This window comes from Diabrotica undecimpunctata, chromosome 1 (assembly GCF_040954645.1).
Source record: "Diabrotica undecimpunctata isolate CICGRU chromosome 1, icDiaUnde3, whole genome shotgun sequence".
NCBI lineage: Eukaryota > Metazoa > Arthropoda > Insecta > Coleoptera > Chrysomelidae > Diabrotica > Diabrotica undecimpunctata.
In genome coordinates, this window is record NC_092803.1 from 27452411 (window position 1) to 27473018 (window position 20608).

The 20608-nt window shown below is 32.8% G+C and overlaps 1 protein-coding gene across 25 annotated transcripts in view; it reads left to right on the forward strand.

The window, feature by feature from the left end:
• cac (calcium voltage-gated channel subunit cacophony) overlaps positions 1–20608 on the forward strand; it is a 405056-nt gene that overhangs the window by 219272 nt on the left and 165176 nt on the right. For 21 of the 25 annotated variants that reach the window (XM_072539658.1, XM_072539662.1, XM_072539808.1 and 18 more), the window contains exon 19: positions 11007–11117. The exons of the other annotated variants lie outside the window; for them this stretch is intronic. In XM_072539658.1, the coding sequence (XP_072395759.1) occupies positions 11007–11117 (111 nt within the window). The remainder of the gene's footprint in view (positions 1–11006; positions 11118–20608) is intronic. 25 annotated transcript variants of the gene reach the window in all.

Consider the following 20608-nt stretch of genomic DNA (forward strand, 5'->3'; position numbering starts at 1 on the left):
CACAAGTGGACACATTTAACAATTTTAGACGTAAAAGAATTAGATAATTCTCGAGGTTGTCGAATCCTGTTATCACCAAATGTATGAGAGAGCAACAACGAAAGGCAAGATCAGCCCCTGCCCAAAATCACAAACAGGAGTCAGAATTAAAGCCAGAAACAACACCATACGAAGTCAAAACAACACTTTTGAAAATATAACATAACAAATACACTGACGATGACAAAGTAGTAATTGAGGCGATTAACTTGGTGGAAATAACATTACCAAGGCTTTGGCCAAATTTTTCACCGAACCATCTACCAAGGAAAAACCCCATTCCTAATGGAACAATGCAGTCACTGTTTTATTACATAAGATAGGGGACATAACAGATCTAAAAGAAACTAACGTCGTATCACACTGTTTGCTATCAAACATATATACACTTTTTACAAAAATTAAAAAAAAAGACTGGGGGCTAAGACTGCTATCAGTCTAGAGAACAAGCTGGGTATAGATCGGGATACAGCTCCAACAACCAATTATTAGTGATAAGAATCTGATAGAGAAGTCTGCACAATACAACAAACCATTGCCACTGATATTCGTGGACTACGAAAAAGCATTCGATACCATAAGTTGGCATAAAATGTTAAAAGCATAGACTTTTATGTCGAATAGACTATGGCTACACTAGCATATTCAAATATATCTAGCAAAATCCCACAGCTAGCCTAAGAGTATCTGAACAGAAACCAAATTCTGTATACAGCAGGAGTAAGGCAAGGAGACAACGTCTCTTCAAAGGTATTCACGATGCTTTTAGTACATACTTGTAAGAAGAAGGTAGATATGAACGAGAATGGTATCATATGGAGAGAAGCTTGGCCATTTGACATTCGCAGATGGATGATGCAACAATCATGTTGAAAAAATTATATGACGTTTTCTCGGACGTCGGACTAAAGATTAACATAAACAAGCTCCAAATAATGACTAATCTGATGATAAATCGATATATTGCTGTTGATGGAAGGGATATTGTGCAAACTGTATCGTATAAGTACTGAGGATATGAAATTCGGTTAAGCAGAGATAACCAGATATGTGAGCTCCCACGGTGCATAGATTATCGTGGGTAGCGTTTGGTAAATTAAATTATGTATTTAAGTCAGACCTGTTCATATGTTTCAAAAGGAAAGTTTTTGATCAGTGTGTGTTTCCTATACTCACTTATAAAGCGGACACATTAAGACTTTCAAAAAAGATAGTAAACAAAAGTCGCGTCACTTAGAGGGCTGTGGAGCATCAGATGTTTGGTGTTTCTCTGAGACACCAATTTCCAAACGAAGACATACGTTATAGAGTAAAAACAACAGATGCTATCGAAAAAATCGCGCCGCTATAATGGAATTGGGCAGAAGACGTCGCCAGATTATCAGACAACTGATGGATAAAACGTATGTATTGACGAGTGGAAGTCAAGACAAGAAGCACTATGAAGCAGCGGCCGCTCACCAACCAAATGAACTGGATGCAAGATTCACAAGACAGAAACATATTGAAAGAGCTGTAGGAGACCGGACAGAACGGACATAGTACCGAACGTGTACAGGTTAATGATGATGATGATGATGATGCTCTTATGTTATATTCACGCCTATTACTCGTATTTAATATATTTGGAAAAGACGACAAAATAAATTACCAAAACTCCAGAGCTCAAAAAACGACAGAATGGCTTTTCACAGAGGATTTATAATATAGCAGATAATAGAGAAGGCGGGGAATTTAATAAATGCAATTAAATGATTTTAGTCCTTTTACGAAAACACCAAAATGCATGCATGTTCTACACCTTTTTTCAAATGTACATACTTATTTTGCGTAAATGGACACCAAAATATTGTGAAGGGAATTACCCTGATGAAAGTACCATATTAAGTTCTATATAAACAAACTGGTCAATTATACCGTATCGGAAGATAAACGAAATGAAAATAAAAATAAAAATGTTCTCACACATAAACACATAATACACAAAAATGGCTCTGCTAAGAATATTAGCAAAATATTATCTGCAAATAGTTGAAATGAATATGTTCAAACAGCAGGTTTGAGCAAGCAGGTTACCACAAAAAAAATTTGTATCAATAGAGGAAGGGTGACACTTATTACAGCGGTCTGGTAAAAAAACTTACAATCTAGGGGAAATTATACAAATGGTGAAAAGAAACACCCAAAATGGACAGAGAGAAACAAGAACTTATTGTAAAAAGGAAAAAGTTAGTGATTTTAATGGAAAGGAAAAATAATTAAAAAAAAATTTAACAAAAAAATTTGTAGTGCTCTGTTTATACAGAAGAAACTAATTCAAGCATTTTTTAAATATTTGACTAATTTAGAACAAACATAATAAAAGAAAGAGAGACTTAAGAGATCGTTTTTCAAAGACACGTTTGAGGATAAAAATTACCCTTATTTAAGTTATGATTAGTATGTTTACTTTTTATATTGTAAGTTTTTTAATTTTTAATATATTCATATATAACTGTCTTTTCCAATGTGCAGATATTACAAATATTTCTAGGTTATGGTATTTTGAACTATTCATTTAAAATCTTTTAAGTAAAATCAAACTTTTTTTGAAAAATCTTAACTTTGTGCAACCACTTTGTATGTTTCTACATGTCCTTAGTTACAGATTTAAACTGCACAACTTGAAACTTGCAATAAAATTGACGTTCAAAGCCATTTTGCACACTTGTTTACAAAATTCATGCTTTTTGAAGTTACACAATCGCTGTCACTGTTATGTTCCAACTATGTCATATCGATGTTTTGGTATTACTTTTCCCCCTACATCAAGGCCTTATCACAGTTTTTGATATTACTATAATAGTATCATGTTACAACACCACCTTTATATTAGTATTAACTTATTTTTATAAATCTGTATTTTTAAATAATCTGTATAAAATTTATATATTTCATAATTTTCTACCAGATCGAAAGATTTAAACAGTTAAATAAATAAATATGCTATGATTTGTAAATAAAATTGATAAATAGTTAAACAATCCTACACTAAATAGCTAATAAAATTTAAGGTTAACATTCATGTGTAAAAATAGTAACTTTCGTTCGACTTTCTCACATTTATACCACTTAATGCATTTGAAAATTCAACTCCGCAATGTTTCGTGGTTTCCGCAAGATCACGTTTGTCACCATCAGTTTACTTTTTGGTACTTCAAGTAAAACAATTGTTTCCTAGGTATCTAAAACTGTTACAATAAAACAGTAGATCCTCTTGTATACTCCCTAAATTACATGAATTTTGTTTTTTGTTTGTTTAGTTCTAAACCGCAAGTCTAATCATAATCATCAGGGGTGCTATATCACTTAGATAGAAGTGATGTTCTAAAAAATTTTTACTTTAGGTTGTTCTGTTTTGTGTTTGATTTTTCTTGTTGAGAATACCGATGCTCACAGCCTCTTGCGTCGGCCCGTCTATCCACCTGAGTTTTGTTCTACCCTGTTTTCTGGTTGCGCGTTTATGATACTTTTTATCATGTCATTTATGTCCTGCCTATTTTTAAAGGATCTGTTAAATGGTAATAAAATCGTTGTTTTCACTGAAGGTGTACTTCAGTTCTATAGCTCATATTTGTGTCTACGTTTTTAAGCTTACCTACTCTGATAAAGAAAGTTCAATAAATTTGGTCCAAGACCGATAGAGTAAGACTATCAGCGTTTTGTATAATGGTAATCACGTTTTTCGAGACAAACATTTATTATCTAGATATTTTGATAGGCCAGGCATTCGTTTGCGAATATGATACGTTTTTTATTTCTCCTAAAATGATATTGGAGTCACCCGTTTATTCAGATCATTATATCGTTCAATCTGGCTTATTATATCAATATTGTTGGGAGAACGGAAAACGCTGTACGAGAGGTGTATGTAGTATTAAAAGAATCAGCTACAAAAATTGGTTTAATAATAAACACCAACAAAACGAAGTATATGAAAATAAGCACGCAACCACAAATCCTACGATAACTTGTTATAGAAAACGACGTCATCGAAGCAGTGAACGATTTTGTATACTTGGGAGCGCTCCTTAACACTAAAAAGAATGCTACCGCAGAGATAAACCGCAGAATTTTTTTGGGCTTAATCTAGTCCTTAAATCCACAATTCTATTCTATAGTGTGGAAAAGACGATACAACTTCGAACTTTATGGAATATCCCATGAACCAGATATCGTAAAACATATTAAGATAGGACGTATGAGGTGGATAGGGCATGTAATGCTGATGGAACAAAATTACTCAGCTAGAAAAACGCTGCTCGATAGACCCATTGGTCAGAGAAGAAGAGGAAGACCCAGAACAAGGTTTCTTGATAACATCGATGAAGACATGAGAAATATGGGAATACATGCTTGGCGGAGGAAGGAAGGGACGACTGGAGAGAAATTCTTGAGGAGGTAGGGTTGTAAAGCCAGAACGATGATGATGATGTTTATTCAGGTAGATCAACGATCTTACGGCTTCATTTACAGAAGTTTTGGCCGTTAGTAGCGAGATCTGCCTCAATACTCTATGTTGGAGTCGGCGTAAATGGTTTTTCTCCTATAATCTGCTGTTGGTATTATATCTGTTAGGGTGTCTGTGGTAATTGCTCAGATCTTATATTCATCAATTATCTTACGTGTCATATATTAGATGCCTTAGTAGCCCTGCGCTTGCAGTATTTCGTCTGCGAATCTCACAGCTATCTAGGAGTATGCTGATGTTTCACGGTTTCTTTTTTTTATTATTATATAACATTATTATTTATCCCACATATATCTAAGAGAAGGTTTAGTGAAATACATCAATAATTTATTTATGATAAAACCATGCAAGCAGAACGTAACTCTTCTTATACAAATTCTGCAGTGCTTTTATTAGATTGTCGTTTATATCTATTTTCTTAAGAACTTCTCAAGTTTTTCTCTAGTAAACGATATCGTGTATCCTCTTTAAGTCAACATGTACTAGATTTAATTGTATCACATAATTTGTTCATTGTTTGTTTTAAAGAGAAACTTCATTTTTTGATATTTACCAGGAATCTGATCTAACTGACAAAACAAATGAGGGCTGAGTCTCAATAGATCGCAAAGTGGACAGTGTTCTAGCAGATAAAATACCCTACCAGGTACCTAAGTCGTCGATAGTGCATTGTACAAGTCAGTCTAAAGATTTGCTCTACTAACAAGTATCGATTACACCGTAAACGGATAATCTCAATGGAAATAAGAGCTCGTTCGAAAAACGTAGCGAACTACGATTGCCTAATAAAGTCACATTATTTTGAGCATTTTCTCTCTCGAGACTCTAAGAGATATTATTGCCATCTTTGACCTTTGTAAGGATACGGTCTTTAGATCTTAGAGGCATTCAGGCATAATCTCACGGATGGTAGCTTCGCACCATTGCTCGCTCTAGTAAGTGCGTCAACCAGTTTTTCTCGCACTGTCTCACAGCGCGGGGTCTAAACTCAGCTCACGTTTCCTGTCTATGGATGAACAATGCAACACTTGGGGGAATTGTATCTCTATAAAAGTTTATCTGCAATAAATAGTTATCTTTTCTAACACCTCTTACTAAAAACTTTTTAAGCCAAAAGAAACAATAGGCCGTACTTTCGCAGTCCCTAGACATACTGAACATGGTGATCAAGCTAACCTTTCTTCATTTGCCATACGCGGGATTTCTGTTCTCGCTTAGTTAGTCATAGGATACTTGCGTCCTAAAGACATCCCCATAAGGGCTTCATTCTGGGAATTCTACACCTTCGTAGTCTAATTAAACATAGATTCGACAGAGATATCAGCTGGATCCAATCGATCCTTCTGCTATCTAAGTAAAGTTATCTTTAACTTTTGCTACAAAATGCCTACAAGCAAAATAGTTCCTCGTTTTTTTTTAATTTGCTCGATTTATAAATTCTTTCGCGATGTCTCTCTAAAATTTTTCCCCACATTTTCTGGATTTTGTCAGAAGCTCTAATATCGACGTTCTCATCACCCGCGCAAGTCACGAGCTAGACTTCTTCTTCTTCTTCAGGTGCCATCTCCTCTACGGAGGTTGGCAATCATCATAGCTATTTTAATTTTTGAGGTAGTAGCTCTAAATAGTTGTTTTGAGCTGCATCCAAACCATTCCCTCAGGTTCTTAAGCCATGAAATTCATCTTCTTCCGATGCTTCTTCTTCCATCTATCTTTCTTTGCATTATGAGTCGCAGGATGCCATACTTCTCGCCCCGCATCACATGTCCGAGATACTGTAGCTTTCTTTCTTTAATTGTAAGTTCAACTTCCTTCTCTTTACCTATTCTTCTCAGTACTTCATTGTTCGTAACTCTATCTACTTAGGAAACCCTCAAAATGCTTCTATAGGTCCACATTTCAAAGGCGTTGAAAGACTAGAGCTAGACTAGAGCTAGACTAGAGCTAGACTAGAGCTAGACTAGATGTAGGAAAAAAAATCCTTCGTTACAACTGCATTACACAATCTTCTGAAGCACTTATTGAATAGAAATGAAGAAAGAACCCCCCTTTGTTTCAACCATGTTCTAGTTTTAAATGTATTTGACCAAAAAACCTCTATCCAAGTTGTGCATCTGACATCTAACATCCTCAGTTTCACCAATCTTTTTTTTTTTCATAAGTAAATTTCAATTTTTTTTAAGTTTATAATTAAATAAATATTAGCTAAATTGTTTACTAGATTTCTTCTCTTTCTTTTGCTGTCGACGTTTCGAAGTTTGACAATTATTAAGGCAATGGTTATTATCAAGAATAATGACCTAAACAGATGGCTGTTGGTCATGCTAAACCATTTGTGCAGAGTATTTAAATAGGACTAGAACAATTTTATCTTCTTTATATTGATCTACTTAAATTTATTTTTCCTTGTACCATGCGTTGAAATAACTGCTAGTCTTCTTTTATGATGTATCTCAGATAGAACAGTCGAGCTCTCTTTTTAATACTCAGTAAAACTTTGTTTTTTAATTTGTTTGTCTTAATACCTCGGCAGTGGTGATTATCTGCATCCTAAAATTTTTTGACATACTCAGAGCTCAAATTCTTGTTGTATAGAATTCTTCTCTTAACATTTTTTTTAACTGGGATCTCAACTATAAAATATTTGTTTATTTTTTATAAATATGCTCCGGACTTTTACCGGATTTAGACGTTTCTTTCTTTATTAAGTGCATATTATACCTCACTTATTATTATTAACAATCACAGATAAAAGAACAGAGTTGATAGTAATAATATAGTTATTTAAGGACCAGGTTTTCAGTTTTTAAATATAAAACTCTTGTTGACCTTATCGTACCAGTTATATATACAACAAAAATTATTTCTGTATTTCTCATCATGCGAAACTTTTTCCACTATAACCAAGCTTTCTAGTTTTCTGTCTTGTACAACTTTTAAATTTTATATATTTCACTGAATTTATTAAATATATATAAACAATTGGCATAAATCACTGTATCAATCCAGCACTGTAATATATGTACATAAAAACTGATTGTACTAAAATATTGACAAATATACACTTTAAATTAAAAACTAAATTAAAATGAGTAAAATTTAACGGTCTGGTAGATATATTTTATTTAAAATGTCACCTGTTATATTAAAATTTTTGTTTGATGTTTATCATACGCATTTTATTCTTTTTAGTATACTATTTTGTAAGCATATATTAAAACCCCAGGAGTTTTGTAATTTTTTTATTTTGTGGATGCCATAGTATTTTGACATTTTATAACGTAAAAAATACAGGTACACACGAAGTGTTAACATAATTAAAGTTATTAAGTATTGCTTTATTTATATTTGTTTTTATTTATAATATTGGAAGTAAAATATTAATTCAAGTGCCTCTTGAGGACCATTTACAGATCCACCGCTGATACAAAGTGTTAGTCGACATACGACCAACGTTTTGATTGGTAAAATTTTGTAGGTACATTAAAGTATTGGGACAAAACACATAGGTGGAAGTAGGAATATATATTACATAATAGTACTGAACACATGATACTAATAGTCCAATAAATAGTTCTCTACAATTTATCTTAGTACTTTAAATAAGGGGCTAAAAAATGTTTCAATTAGACCAAAATATTTACTGACCTTTGACAAAAATGCTGCACTAAATACATTGAAATCTACGACTTGTGGGTCCATAACAGCTTTCAGCTAAAAACGGCCCCTTTAACAACTGGTGAAGAACAACAAAATAACTTCTTTTTCGATGTCAGAGCATAAGGGAACTGCTAGTCACAATATTGTTGATACTCTTGATAAAGAGGGCAGTCAGTAATACTTTCGCAAGCCCTGGAATGCTGAGTTGTACCTAAAAGTCACATAATGAAAGATGTACCAAAGTAGAAATAGGAACTTAGTGCAGCCTACTGGGAAGATATATTTGCCTAAAAAAGGCAAGCAATGACAAGGTTATGACAATCTTCACCAAATCTTCTGTTTTATAAGCAAAAATACTCAGAGCATCAGAAAACTCAACATTTTTAGAATCACCTTTAGTATTATATATCTCGATTTATGTTTATATAGATCATTATATATCATTACTAAATTATTTCACCCTTTTATTACTCTGAATTTTCATAGTTTATAATATTTATCCCCTATTTGTTAAACAAAAATATACTTTCCCAACTTGTACATTATTTATAATCTATAAAAATCTATAAAAAGTATTTACAAAAGTATTTACAAGAGTATTTACAAAAGTATTTACAAAAGTATTTACAAAAGTATTTACAAAAGTATTTACAAAAGTATTTACAAAAGTATTTACAAAAGTATTTACAAAAGTATTTACAAAAGTATTTACAAAAGTATCTACAAAAGTATTTACAAAAGTTTTTACAAAAGTATTTACAAAACTATTTACAAAAGTATTTACAAAAGTATTTACAAAAGTATTTACAAAAGTATTTACAAAAGTATTTACAAAACTATATACAAAACTATTCACAAAAGTATTTACAAAAGTATTTACAAAATTATTTACAAAAGTGTTTACAAAAGTATGTACTGAAATTACAGGTCTTTTTAAACTCCACATTTTAAAATTAGCAACAATCTCACAAGGTGTTACATAACGGCGTGCTAGATAAAAGTTATAATTTTTTTAATAGAACATCCTGTACTTAATTTTAAATTTGAGATCTGCTTCAAGTCCTCATCACAGAAATATAAAGGGGTATTTAATAAGTTATAACCAATACTACAAGAAAATCTTATTAAGTTTAACTCGTTCTATTGTAACGAATGTTGTTTATCGGGAACCGGTTACCTTTATTCCAAACTCAGAGCCTTCCAGTGCCTCTGCAAACATGTTCTCCACATAATGATTGAAGAGCATAGGAGACAAAATACATCCCTGTCGCATTGTCATGTCATTTTTCTATCAAGGTATTAATGAGGTAGGTATTTAAACATTTAATAGTAATTATTGTACGTTTAACTCACAGTTTTTACTTAGATGAGATGTTCAAAATTACCTACCAACATATTTATGTATGCTTAGAAGCCGTTATTGAAAAAGTTGCTTACATTACGACGCATTTGTACAGAAATATTTTGTTTTGAAGCACAATTAGGATTATTATCTTTAAATGAGTCCATTTTAGTAAAATCTCTTGACCTGGGTGGCCACCTTAATGGCCCATCCCTTCAAATCCACCTTTCCCCAAACTGAAGTTATGATGCACAGGAGCACCGTTATTTAAAAACCACATTTAATCACGTATATTAAATATAAAGTTTTCTAATAACATTGGTAACTGATTCGCAATAAGATCACCATTTTTTTATGGAAAGGAGGTGGTAAATCTTCTAAACACTGTAGCAGGCCGTGTTCCATTAGGAATGACCTGGTGTATTTTGGATTCAGCGATTAAGGGCCTATTCGCACGCAGTCCCTCCACAGGAGTCCTGCCCACAGGTACATATCTCACTGACTACTGACTAAGCCACCTCCTCATCATGCGGTACGTCCTCTCCAGACCGGTGCATCACGTGAATAGCCCATCTTCTCTCTCTTCCTTTTTTTCACTTTCTCTCTCTCTCTCTCTTATCTTTGCTACATACCTATCTCTAATATTTTCTTCTTAATGAATTCGAGTTCTTATATTCAGTGTTTCCCTAGGTGAAAAATTATATTTGCATTTATCCTACCTACTGTCCTGTGTATTTCATAATGAAATATGGTTTCAATAGAATATTATTCCCATACTTATAACATACATAACATGTAATTATACAGGGCGTTGAACTTGATTTTCATGTGGTAGTGGTTATTTTTAACTTTTTAAATACCCATTATAATACTAAGTTAAAACTTTATATTATTTAGATAAGAAAGTAAGGCAAATTTCAAATTTATAATAAAACATAGGGTATTCTGTTTTACAATATATAACGTTAATCTTGTATGCCTTTATGAAACACCCTGTAGGATTGTAAGTTATTTTAAAACATGGAGTTTAAAAGCTATCTACAATTTTTGGAAATCACCTTTCTTGTATCTTTTACTGGAATAGATCTACTGAGCTTGCTCATACTAATATATCACCCTTAATGTATTTCTGCTTACTTTAATGTACTCTTACAATTTATTTCCTATCTACAAACCTTGGTAAATACTTCATTAATTGTCATGTGGTTTGGACATATATCTTTGAATATTTTTTAACATTAATCTGTTTTAATGCAATTATTTTATTTAAATTATTATAAATTACAAAACTTCTGGTGGTTACCTATTCAATCTAACAACAACCTTTAGTCACGAACCGTATCTTAAAAAGGAATACTTACTTAGAATGGAATATTTCCCTTAAATACATAGTTCTATTTAGAATGAAGAGTGGCTAGTGCCTGCCATATGCGAATTTTTATCTTGTGTTAACAGTATGACAAGCAAGGCGAAACCTACACCAGTACATTAAAGTATCTCAACTGGGGATTCACGGGAATGTTCACTGTGGAGTGTATCCTGAAGATTCTTGCATTCGGCGTAAGGGTAAGGAACATAGGAAGACCGTTGAACAATCTTAAGTACCTTTGACATTCAGTTATCTGTTTTGAGATCAGTAGTTTCCTGTAGTAGTTTTTACGAATATTATTCAGATATAACAAAAAATTCAAAATTGTTATGCTAACTAATAAAAAAACATATAAAATATACAGATATATACTACTAAAAATATATGAATTGTAAAAAATAACAAAAACGTCCAAATATGGAATTTTCTCAGATTTTTCTGTGATACATGCGCATTCAATATTAACGAAAAAACACTAAAACATAGTACACCAAGGAATTTTATTTAAAATTCTCTTTTTATATTGTTCACAAGAGATGTCCTTGTTGGTATTCTTGTTCTTTTTATTATTATTATTATCTTGTCCTAGAATTATTTTATAGATCATAATTTCAGTTGAAAATTTCAGATGAAAGTATATTTTTTAACATTATTTTGGTGAAGCTAATTCATTAATAAAGTAAATAATAAGCAACTCGGAAAAAGAAGAAAAAGAAAATGGATCAGTCGATGTGATATTCGTTTTTGCTTCTATTATAGATTTTAAGTGTTTTATATAAATTGTTAGGGAAATGGTAAAAATATAATATTATTACACCACGACTCTTCTCGACGAACTTCTTTGCTTGATATATTGCCGTATAACAAAAACTATCTTTCGGGCCTAATGGTATTCTAGCAGAATTAATAAATTGGCTTTACTTAGTTAACACAGCAAATGTTTTGAATAAATGGCTAGAAAAGTCCCCCAATAAAAGAGTTTAATAAATTTAATTTACGAAATATAAACGTTAATTAGACGGTTAACATTATATTTAATACATTCAACGAAATACCATTAATTGTTCTAAAATTAAAATGTCAGGGTTTGATATTAATTTGCATTTATAGAAGGTACCAAGATGTAACCTTACCCTTCCAAAATGGTTGCAACAAATGTCCAGAAAATGTATTAAAACTAATACATCTGACTAATGCAGATTTTAAATTAAAACATGGCTAAATCCAAAAAAATCCAATAATCCAATCATCAAATAATAATCCAATGTCAAAATTATTCTTTACAAAAGAGAATAAAGATCATAAACGAAAAAAAAAACCCAACAATAAATCATCAGTCTGGGATGAGAAAAAATCAAATACGAAAATGTACATCTGACTAAGGCAGATTTTAAATTAAAACATAGCCAAATCCAAAAAAATCCAATAAACCAATCATAAAATAAAAATCCAATGTCAAAATTTTCTCTACAAAAGAGAATAAAGATCATAAACGAAAAAAAAACCCCAACAATAAATCATTAGTCTGGGCTGAGAAAAAATCAAATAAGAAAATGGAATAATTGATGGAATTCTTTTAAATGTAAGTCAATTTTCAAAGGGAAAAAAGACAAAGAAAAAAAAAATGTACTCGTAATTGACTTATTAAGGTAACTATAACGACCTGTTTCGGGCACTACAAATGTTGCCTATCCTCAGGACCAACCGTCAATAAAATTCGCCATAGAAAAAGAAAACAACAACTCACTTCCATTTCTGGACGTGTTAATCACAAAGGAGAATATGGAATATATAACTAAAGTCTATATACAAAAAACTAAAACACCACCAGTTATTTAAATTATCACTCAGATTAAAACATAAATATCAAAAAGGAATGATCAAATCATGATAAAGCCCAAAATACCTGCTAAACGCAGTTCAGGACGAAAAAAACATACTACAAAGATTTTAACAATAAATGATTATTCACCGTGTTTATAAACAAGGAATTTCACATGATTGAAGAAAGGAAACAACACAACGAATGCTCACAAGAATCGATGTGAAGGTAACAACAATGCCTTATGTAATACCCATAAAAAGTTAGGAAATAAATTACAATACAACAACAACATTTAAAAAAACAAACACAATGAGATCCATATTTTCCAAAACCACACTTGACAAAATATAGCAGAGATCAAAGAACTGCAATTATAAAATACCTTGTGAATGCAAAAATTGTTATCTGAGAGAAACTTAAGGAGCACTAAGTGTTAAGAAAAATGAGCAAGACTCATATATTTAAAAAAGAGATTTTGAGAGATCCGAGACTTGCAAATATGTCAGGTATAATGAGCTCAATGCATGCAAGTCATGAAAGAAAGAGACAGCAAAAAAAGAAAAATCAAGGAAACAGTCTTTAATGAGGAAAAATGTGTAGCAAACTCATAAACAAAATGTAGTAGGCACTGATTAAAAATACTAAAAGAAGAAGCCAGAAATAAAAATATACCAAAAACTGACGACTTCTTACTAGGGCAGGGACATATTATCTATACTTAACTCTATATATGTTATTTTATAAGTCTTCTTTTTGATGCCTTATGTTCTTTCAATTGAAAAACTAGGTCAAGGTATAGCATAATACATGTTGTGTAGAGATCTTCACATGGAATTCAGCTTTATAAATTGTTACTTCATTATACAGACAATAATAGACATAGGGTAAGAACTCGCGAAATTAGAACATATAATCTTTACAACCTTAATAAAAGTTTAACTTACACCTATAAATATACAAGTCTTTCATGAAGTTAAAGGATCTTACAACTTAATTGTAGAAAAATATTTTTTGGACGGGTAGGTAATAATATAAAATGACGAAGTATACACCAATTTTTTGAAAACTGTCATCAAAATACAACGATCTTAATTTCAAAACCTTTAATATTCAATACAGTGTATAATTTTTACCAAAAAATATTAAATACAATAAAATTAAAGAATGGATAAAACGTTCAGGATATTAAATAAGACATAGTAATAAAGCACAGATGATAGGATAGCACTATTTTGAGGATACATATAATAGGGCTATAATAGATGTGATAAATCTCCCAATACCTCTAATAGGATAACATCTATTATCATCTAATAGAATAATATTAAATTAAAGATCAAAGGCAGAAACAAAAGTCATAAATTCACTCTAAAGACTCTATAGAAAATTAATAAAAAATAAAATTGAAAAAGAGATGACGGACGTAGAAGAACAAAATGGTTTTTTTACAGGCAGATCCTATATAGACAGCACATTTTCTCTTTAGCAGGTTATTGAGAAAATATTAGCTCACAATCTTTTAACCCGTGTAATCTTTATAGATCTGACAAAGGCATACGATAGTGTACCACTTGAAAAGACAAGGAATAAATAAAAAATATATAAAAGGTGTACAACACCTTTACAAAAATATGACGAAACAAATTAACTAGAGAAATTCCTATTAGTAAATGTTTAAAGCAAGGCTGCTACATAGCACCTACACTCTTCAAAATATATCTGAATGAGGCGCTCTCAGTGTGGAGAAGAAAATGCTGCAATATGGGCATTCCGATCGAAGACGAGAGATTGTACACGATACACTTTGCTGACGACCAAGCCATTCTAGCTGAAGACGAGAGCGATAAAGACGATATAATGCTTAGAAATCTGGAGGAGGAGTACACCACGTGGGGACTTATAATTAATATACAAAAAACCAATTATTTAGTTAGAGGAGAAAAATAAGAAACCCTACAAATTGAAATGAGAGCTATAAAATCAACTGAAACCTTCAAATACTTGGGAGTCCAAATAACCTCAAAAGCAGGGAGTAACGAAGAAATAAATTTTAGAATTTTCCAAGCAAAATCAGTCACTAGACAGCTACACAGACTATTGTGGAATAATAAAATAACAAAAGAAAATAAAAGAAGAATTTATAAAACAATAATAGAAAGTATAGAAATCAATGAAAAAAAAAATAAAAAATTAAGGCAATGGAAATTAACTATTGGAGACAATGTTGACGGCACACTAAACTAGATAGGGTTAGGAACGTAGACATTAGGAGAGAAATGGAAATTGACCTAGACATAATAGATACTACCAAAGCCAAAAGAATAAACCGGTATGGACACCTGCAGAGAATGCCTGAAAATAGATGGCCAAAAAAGATAGAAACTCCGTCCACTAGAAGAAAACGAGGTAGACCAAGAGGGTTATGGAGAGATGATGTCGAAGATGCAATGATCGCCAGAGAATGAAAAAGTGAACAGAGGAAAAACAGATGAATTACTCCAAAATTGTAAAAATATTAAGAATAGCGCAATCTCTTATATTCGATGGTTTTCAAGTAACAACTTATATTGCATAGACTAAAGGATGGAAATTTTATGACAATTAAGCCAGTTAAGAATATTGACTACTAGAAACTGTCAAAAAAACCCATAAAATACATCAAAAGCAAGGAAAGTGAATGAGAATATAAAAAGAACAAGTTAAGATCGAAAAATAAGGCCACTGTAAGATATAAATGTCTGTAATATTTTATCCAGGATAATCTCAAGGATAAAATTTCAGGATAAAATACTTAATAAATAAATAAATATTAAATTATAACATTAAATAATATATTTGGAATATCTGGAATATTTTTTCTTATTTGGAACTAATAACTTAATAAGGCCAGTTTCATTTGACACAGCAATTGAAATGAATAATAAATTTTGAACCTAAGAATTAAAGAACAAATATAAAGTTCAATGGAGAAAACTTAGCATCATCACGTAGCGCTACAACCCTGGGTGGGTCTTGGCTGACTGTACAACTTTTTTCCAATTTGTTCGGTCTTCCATCAACCTAGGGTCAAATGGAATGTTCATTTTCCGGAGATCTGCTTGGATGTTATCTCTCCATCGCATTCTGGGACGTCCGAGTGGTCTTTTGCCTGTGGGAATCTCTTCCTATACCAGTTTTACATGTTTTTCATTATGCAGTCTGTGAACGTGGCCTGCCCATCTTAGTCGCTGTGATTTAATTTCTTGGACAATATCGGCGTCATTGTAGAGGTGCTTTTAATTCGATATTGGTTCTGATCTTATACTGGTTTGTGGTGATGTTATGGCGAGGTCCGAAAATTTTTCTAAGTATTTTTCGTTCAAAGCGTCTGAGCTTTTCTTCGTTTGCTTTGGTCATGGTCCACGTTTCGCATCCGTATGTTATTACAGGTCTGACGATGGATTTATAGATTCTGATCTTAGGAGAAAACTTATCGATAAAAAAATTTTAATATACTAAGTATATTAATACATTAATACATTACACATTTGCACACATTAATGAATTACAAATATTTCCTTGTCGGCATATGCTTTCGCATTGATGTCCTGTCGAAGTTTTTTTGTTTTTTTGTTATTGATACTTTCAACTTCGGTGTAATTAAAAAACCACTAGAAATACAACTTTTACTTAATCCTTCACGTGTCTCCGACTCACTGTTTTCTTCTTCTTTTTCATGTACTATGTTTTTTCAGAACGGTAATCACCATCATAGCTATCTTAATTTTATTCACTGCCACCCTAAATTGCATGCTTGTATCAATACCATATCAATCTCGCAAGTTCTTGAACCATGAAGACTTTCTTCGTCCTGAACTGCACTTGCCTGCTATTTTCTCTTGCATAATATTTTGTAGCAATCTATATTTGGGACATTTTATTATAATAAATATGTTCAAAGTACTCGAGCTTTCTCTTTTTTATGCTTTTTCTAATCTCAGTAGTTTTGCTGAGACGTTCTAGTATTGTAAAGTTTTAAATCTTCTTTACCCAAGAAACTTTTAAAATTCTTCTATAGCACATTTCGAAAGTCTCGAAGTGATCACCTTTTTTCATTTAAAATCAGTGCTTCTTAGAACAGATCAATATAGAGTGCTTAACACGATCAAATGCCTTTTGAAAGTCAATAAAATACTAGTACATATATCTATAGATATATTACGACATCTTTGAGCAAATACGTTCATCCCAAGCAATGCCTCCCTCGTTCCAAACCCGTTACGGAAACCAAACTTTGTGTCACTAAGGTATTCCTCGCATATATTAAATTGAGAAAAGTTTTGAATATATGTCTAAACAATCTGATGGTTCTATAGTCAGCATAGGTTTTTGCTGTTGTCTTCTTAGGTAGTGCTATGGACAATGAATTGGACAGTAGGTAGGTGTCCCCTGGTATAAAGTCAAAACTTTGTTTTGAAACCTTATTTTTACCGTATTTATCTGAAATGTAAACTGCATTACTGTAATCCTCGCTGAAAGTTGTACCGCTTATATAAGATCCAAATGGGTCACTGTGGTCATCTGAGATGTATTTGAAAATTTTTATTCAGCCTTCTCTTTCTAATTTTCTTTACCTGACTACTCCAGAATAGTTTACTTTTATTCTTTTGTTGTTCGAAATTCGTATTATTATTTCCGATTGGTTCAATTTCTGGTATGGTTACGCGATTTTCTTTCAAATCTTTGGCGATTGTTTAATGTCTTGTTGTGTCAGACAACTTAGTGCAAAGGCAGCATTCGGAAGAGTTATTTGATCGATTAGAAATTTTCCAGTAGGTTCAAATCCAAAACAAATATATTTTTTTGGTGTCATTACGTTTTTCAAAACTGGCGTAAATATTTACCTAAATCTTGCTCGGCTGACGGTACGTTCGTTATTATGGTTCACCCTAACATTTAACAGCTCCTCAACCCAGTAAGACTCAACACTCCCGCAGACTGCTTTATTATGTGGTTAAAGCTTATGGGTGGTGTTCGACGGTAAACAACACAAAGCTACATCTTTGTTCATTACAGCTTCAACAATTCGAAAGTCTAAATGAGGTAAAGCTTCATCAAAGATTAAACGGACTGCTCCAGCATTTTTGAATCGGCAGAAGTAACCTTACCACTCTATAAATGCTTCTGCTGTCATGCTTCTTTTTTTGGTGATTATGTGGTGATTGACTTTTTGTTTCTGCTGGAAGATTATAATACGATTTTGGCATAACTCGTTGCTTCTTCATAATTATAAGTGGCGGAATTTTATTGCCTATGCCGTTGCCAGAGGTCACAATTGTTACATTTTCCCCTTGTTCTGGTGCCACGATATGCACCTTTACTAGCCAATACAGTTTATTGTTAATACATTGTAAGCTGACATCCTTTCTCGTCCGTGTTTTTTGAGCAGGTTTTTCTGCGAAGCCTTTCTTATATAAAATCTGTCGAAGTTTTTCGAAACAGTCACTAACAACTATACGATTTAATGTTTGGATTCAAGTCTAGTTGGGTTTATGAGTTCGAATCTTTGCAATGCCAAGGTGTCTTGAAAAAAACAATTTTATCCATTTTTTTTCAGCTATTTCCTTTTTAACCTAGAATAGATGCCTTATTTCTACCTCTTTAACAAAAGCATACACGTTGTTTCGTAATATTTTAGGGATGTGTGGCATGCCCACGGCATACAATTTTCCTATAAGCCGCACAAGTCATTTTTGTGAATTGCCACCAGCTAGATGGTTACTTAAGGTAGCATTCCGCAACAAGCGACCGAGCTAGGAAACCGAGACAGGTGACAAATAGGCGAGACTGAGACTACAATAATAAAATAAAAATAACAACGTTTATTGCCATTATAATATTAACATTCAGATTTAAGATATTTTAAACTTAAAATTTTTTATCTTCTTTCTTCTGAACCGCACCATCTACGGTTTAGACCGCATCCTTTTCGGGTATTTGATTGTTCCTGTCGTTGACTCCTTGGCATTTTTTTTCTGTAGGTACTGTTTTTGGAATTGTGCCTACTTTCCTGTTTGGTTGTCGATGCAAGCACCTGGCTAATTGCTAATCAGATGATCGATCAGCCTATTTTTAGTTCTATACATCTTCTGAATACGGTTTTTGTAGAGGATGTTTCTTGTTACCAGGAGTCTTCTTGTGGCTTAGTGGAATTAGTACCTTGTCCTGTTCTCAGCCACCTCCCTCAGTGGTGTGTACTGGAGCCTTTCCTGGATTGTTGCATTTGATAATCTATCTTCCCATGTCGACTCGTCAATTAGTCCATAGCATGACATCTCTGATCTTTCCAGCTTCTTGCAGTTGGTTTCTGCTGTAGAACTCCATACTGGAACTGCATACAACATCACCGACCTGACGTAGGCCTGGTATAATTGAATATTTTTGGCCTTTGTTAGGGGATTTGTCGTGAAAATATAAGGGAGTATTAGTTTTTTCACTATAGTTGCTTTTACTTTAGTTTCTTGAACATTATATATACAATAGCACTAAAGGCCTTAGAGGCCCATGGCCTTAAAAGGTTGTTTTTTCTTTATTTTCGCTTTTCTTTATGTACTGAGATCTTCTCTGGCTCGATATGTGATTTTTCTCCATTTCTTCTTGTTATTCATTTTTCTTTTCTGGCCTTCTAGTCCAATTTTTTCCATATCTTTTTTTACCTCTTGATTTCATCTATTTTTTGGCCTTCCTTTTCTCTTTTTTGAAGCTATAGTGTAGTTTAGTACCCTTTTTGGAGTCCTCGTGTTCGGCATCCTTTCTTTCTTGAAAATGCTTTGTGAAATTTAGTGTTCTGTCGAAGAGGATCCTAGGTACTTGACTGATGTTTCCGAGTGTATGACGTTTCCTCTCATCGTAAGGTCAAATACTGGTGGGATGGTTTGCTGTGTGAAGATGATGAATTGTGTCTTCTCAGCAGCGTTTATCTTGATTTTTCATTTGCTGAGATTACAAGTGGACTGTCACTCCTTAAAATAAGTACGCAACCGATACAAGCAACATTTGCAAAACGTGCGTCTATACTTCAGTATATCAGATGAAAAGAAAGGGCGTGTAACGGCTTCAAAACTGTTCTTGCAAAGATTACTGGAAGAAGAAAATGACGATATATTTCTCGTATTACATGTTTTGAATGAAAAACGGAGATGCATAAATTCTGTATTTAAAACGAGGCGCGAAGAAGGTTTTTATGTTTTCTAGGACGATAACATTCTTGTAGAATTCTACTTGAGGATCAAAGAGTGATGGGTTTTTAGTCACTAACTCTATTAAAAATTTCTTTTTCTCCAAAACCATGTAGAAACCAGTGTTAAAACAGAAATGTCGTGCATCGACCGACCTCACTACTGCCCTTCAAGGAGTCTAACGAGACACAGATAGGCGACAGTCATTTGTCGCTTGTCTCTGATTCGAGCTGTAGAACTATCTATGCAGGAATTTAATAGCATTAAAAGCAGACAGAAAGAGACCACAATCGCCTATCTGTAGCCTCTCTCGGTCACTTGTTGCAGAATGGTTACTTTCATTCTCCATTCATCGCAGCTTCAATGACCTCTACGGACCACTGTGCCCTTTTCCTGGTGGACATACCTGCAAAGAAAAAATAAAGTGATTATGTAAACAAACTGTTTATATCCAACCAATGCTTAATAAGACCGGTTGACTCCTAAGCCAGTCATTTGGCCTTAATCGGGTACTGCCTAGTTCTTTATTTAACCTCAAAGAAAAGTAATATCAAGTAATATAGCAAAAAAAAGTGCCAGTTCCTAAATTAGCAATAATTTGCTATCGTTTTACAAAGAGAACACAATTGGTACTGATTATTTAAAA